General features: G+C 33.6%; 1 protein-coding gene across 3 annotated transcripts in view; it reads right to left on the bottom strand.

Moving 5' to 3' along the window:
• ZFC3H1 (zinc finger, C3H1-type containing) overlaps positions 1-4,014 on the bottom strand; it is a 64,783-nt gene that overhangs the window by 29,089 nt on the left and 31,680 nt on the right. For all 3 annotated transcript variants that reach the window (XM_014531648.1, XM_005884121.2, XM_014531647.1), the window contains exons 11-13: positions 3,102-3,223; positions 2,545-2,694; positions 669-843 (exon numbers count right to left, since the gene is read on the bottom strand). In XM_014531648.1, the coding sequence (XP_014387134.1) occupies positions 669-843; positions 2,545-2,694; positions 3,102-3,223 (447 nt within the window). The remainder of the gene's footprint in view (positions 1-668; positions 844-2,544; positions 2,695-3,101; positions 3,224-4,014) is intronic.

The following is a 4,014-nucleotide window of genomic DNA, read 5'->3' on the forward strand; positions in this document are numbered from 1 at the left end:
AACTCCCATTTGACCCAGTGATCCCACTTCTAGGAGTATATCCCAAGAAACCAGAAACAGCAATCAGAAAGGATATATGCATCCCTATGTTCATAGCAGCACAATTTACAATAGGTAAGATTTGGAAACAGCCTAAGTGCCCATCAGCAGATGAATGGATTAGAAAACGGTGGTACATCTACACAATGGAATACTATGCTGCTGTGAAAAAGAAGGAATTCTTACCATTTTCAACAGCATGGATTTAACTGGAGAGCATTATGCTAAGTGAAATAAGCCAGTCAATGAAAGAAAAATACCACATGATCTCACTCATTTATGGATAATAAAGACCATTATAAAATGATGAACAAAAATAGATACAGAGGCAGAGCAACATGGAACAGACTGTCAAACTACAGCGGGAAGGCCGGGGAGGGTTGTGGGGGGTGGGGTAAGAGATCAATCGAAGGACTTGTATGCATGCATATAAGCATAACCAATGGACACAAGACACTGGGGGGTAGGGGAGGCTTGGGGAAGGTCAAGGGGAAGAAAAAAAGGAGACATTTGTAATACTCTTTGTAATACTTTAAGCAATAAAACAAAATTTAAAAAAAAATTTGGCCCATAGAAAATGGGTAGTAAACATGAGACTACAATATTTTTATTTAAAAAAAGAACATTACTTGTTCCTGAAGCTTCTTCAAAAACATTTTGTTGGCATTGAGAATTTTCTCTGTTGCTTGAAGCTGTTCTGTAAGTTTTGCAATCTTTGTTTCAGCATTTCGAACAGATTCTTTCTTCTTAGCTTCTTGCAGTACTAGATGCTTTAAAACAGACTCATCTCTCATCAAGAGAATCCTAATTTAAAAGTAACAAAATCCTCATTAATATTTTTCTAAACTAGTGGACTAAACACCATCAGAATAAAAATTACAAAGCAGTAGTTCATTTTTAAATATATATTTATGATATACAGGTGAGAGTTTTAAAAGATTAATATTTTTATACTCATCAATCACACAGGTATTCAAATAGGCAGCTAGATTTTATAAAAGTAACTATAGGTCTTTTTTTAAAAAATCATTTAAAGCTAAGTTAATAATAAATGTTTAATGTTGGATGAATCTGACCCCATATGACTTCTGAAAAATGAGGACTTAGGCAGAATGTTCTGTTTAACTTCATATATAATGAAGAGATTAACCAAATAACTTATATGCACATATGCATTACCCATGGACACAGACAATAGGGTGGTTAAGACCAGGGGCATGACAAGAACCATGGTTGGGGGAACAAAGAGGGGAACATCTGTAATTCTCCCAACAATAAAGATTCAGAAAAATGAAAATAAAAAATAACAAGATTTAAATTTTAAGAGCTGGTTAGCAAATTATAAAAACAGGACAGAAAAAGTCTCACCATCTTTACACAGAACCTTATGTTTTTAAACCTGTATTTTTAAATCTAAAAGGGGACTGAGTAGCAGAACAAAGCTCAGAAATGTTGATGTTATCTAAAACCATTTTGCTCTCCATCAATTAATGATATCAGGGTGTTTGGAGTGGAAAAAAATGTCTATCCATAAAATGATGTAATTATTTCTATCAAGTATATGTTACTGGCCCTCATCACAAGACAAAAATTTTGTAACTACACATGGTGATGGATGTTAACTAGACTTACTGTGGTGATCATTTCACAATACATCCAAATATCAAATCATTACGTACGTTGTACACTTGAAACTGTTACCTGTCAATTATACCCCAATAAAATAAATAACCCCCAAATATGCCAATGTATTCAAATACGTTCTATCATTCAACATATTCAACTTGTGAGGTTTTACACATTCTCAAAATTCTGAAACACCACTTGAACGATACAATAACCTCACAAAACATGCAAGAGGTCTATGATCCTTAACTTTATATTCAGTTTATAATAACACAAGATTTGACCATGTGTCTTATTGGACAAACTAGATGACTATTTCCAACAATCAAGTCCATCTTTAACAATAAAAATATGCCTCTAAAGAAGGTATTTCAAAAATCATGCCAGAAGTTTTAAAGAAAATTCCAAATAAGCCATGTATAAAACTGAAGGGACAAACTCATTTGAAGTATTGGTATTTTTATTTAAATATTATTACTTTAGGTAAATGTATAATTCACCAAAATGATAATCTTATAAAATTCTACCAAGTATAAAAGAATTTGTAGCCCTAGCTGGTTTGGCTCAGTGGATAGAGCGTCAGCCTGCAAACTGAAGGGTTCCGGGTTTGATTCCAATCAAGGGCACATGCCTGGGTTGTGGGCTCGATCCCCAGTAGGGGGTGTACAGGAGGCAGCCAATCAATGATTCTCTCTCATCATTGATGTTTCTATCTCTCTCTCACCCTCTCCCTTTCTGATATCAATAAAAAAATATTTTTTTTTTAAAAGAATTTGTAATCATATAGTGTTCTTAGTATTAACATATACCACAAAAAGATATCCCTCTAACATATGAGAATTAGATACATGCAGTATTTAATCAGATAATGAGGCTCACCTATGTTTTTTAAGTTTTGCTTCTGCATCTGAAACCTGCTTAGTAACCATTGCTATTCTGCCAATCCCATCAATTTCCACATCAGAGTTTGCTGGAGATGATGAACTTGTCTTCATCTGATCTGGTTTAATCAAACGCTGTTTTTCCCGACTAAAATAATAAAGACAGGTGAATTATACCAAAGAATAAATGGAAATTATTTTTCTTTAAAGATGTATTCTATTTCATAATATAAACTAAAAAGTATTAGTCATGTTGAATAATAACAATGATGACCAATATTCATGACCCAAGATGGTTTTCAAAGTGGAGAGTGTAGCTCTCCTTTATATTAGCTTTCCTCTTTTTCTCTAAGTTGTTGATCTCAGTGTATCACTGTAGTCAAGTCTACAGATGATCACCTGGCTCCCCCTCCTGTGTGAGTTGTAAAAAATATTAACTCTGCATCTTGAATAAAACCACGCACTATTCATTTCCCAATGCCAATAAACTGTATACAGACTTAGTTAACAAAACAACACATATCTTTAAAGCTAATTACATAAAATGCCACTTACTTGGCAATCTCTTCCTTTAACAATCGATATTCAATCTTCTTTTCTTCAGGCAAAGATTCAGGTGTTCGCATGGGATCATTTTCTTTTTCAGATTTTGGAGGTACCTTCGGTTTTGAAGCTTGCTAGAAAACATTTGAAGTCAACCAGATCAACAACTTTCACGTATCTCATACTATGATATATATTTTACATTGCAACCTAGTGTGCATTTGTATTTATATATTAAGAAATAATTGACTATCTTCACTATTTTCTTTTCCTTTTTTAAATTAAATTTATTGGGGTAATATTGGTTAATAACATACAATTTCCAGATATACAACATTATAATTCAACATGTGCATACTCTATTGGGTGTTCACAACCCAAAGTCTAGTTTCCTTCCATTATCATATATATTTGACCCTTTTTACTCACTTCTCCCTCCCCTAGCCGGTTGTTAACCACCAAACTAATTATATAATATACTAAGTAATCAAGATCTACAGTTTGAAAATAATTGAACTATATCCTATCTAAACAACTGCTGCAGTAATAATAGGGATAAAAGTTGCACTTAGATTATACCCTTCAATAAAAACTGTTTTCTGGTAATGTAACACAATTTCAAAACAGTACATTTTCTTAGTACAGAAGACAATTATCCACTATTTTGAAAACAGGACTAGTCAAGTGGAAATAAAAATAAAGGGGATCAATAGCCAAATCTATCTAAATGTATACATGCTTCATTATCTACACTAATAAAAGAGAAACATGGTAATTAGCGTACGACCGCTACCCTTTTCATTGGCTAATCAGTGAGTATATGCAAATTAACTGACAACCAAGATGGCGGCTAATTTGCATATGTCGGCTCCAAGCCACAGACTGAGGCTTTAGGCCTGGGTCAGGGAGGAGCCAGCCAGCGATC

Source organism: Myotis brandtii, unplaced genomic scaffold (genome assembly GCF_000412655.1).
Source record: "Myotis brandtii unplaced genomic scaffold, ASM41265v1 scaffold82, whole genome shotgun sequence".
Lineage (NCBI taxonomy): Eukaryota > Metazoa > Chordata > Mammalia > Chiroptera > Vespertilionidae > Myotis > Myotis brandtii.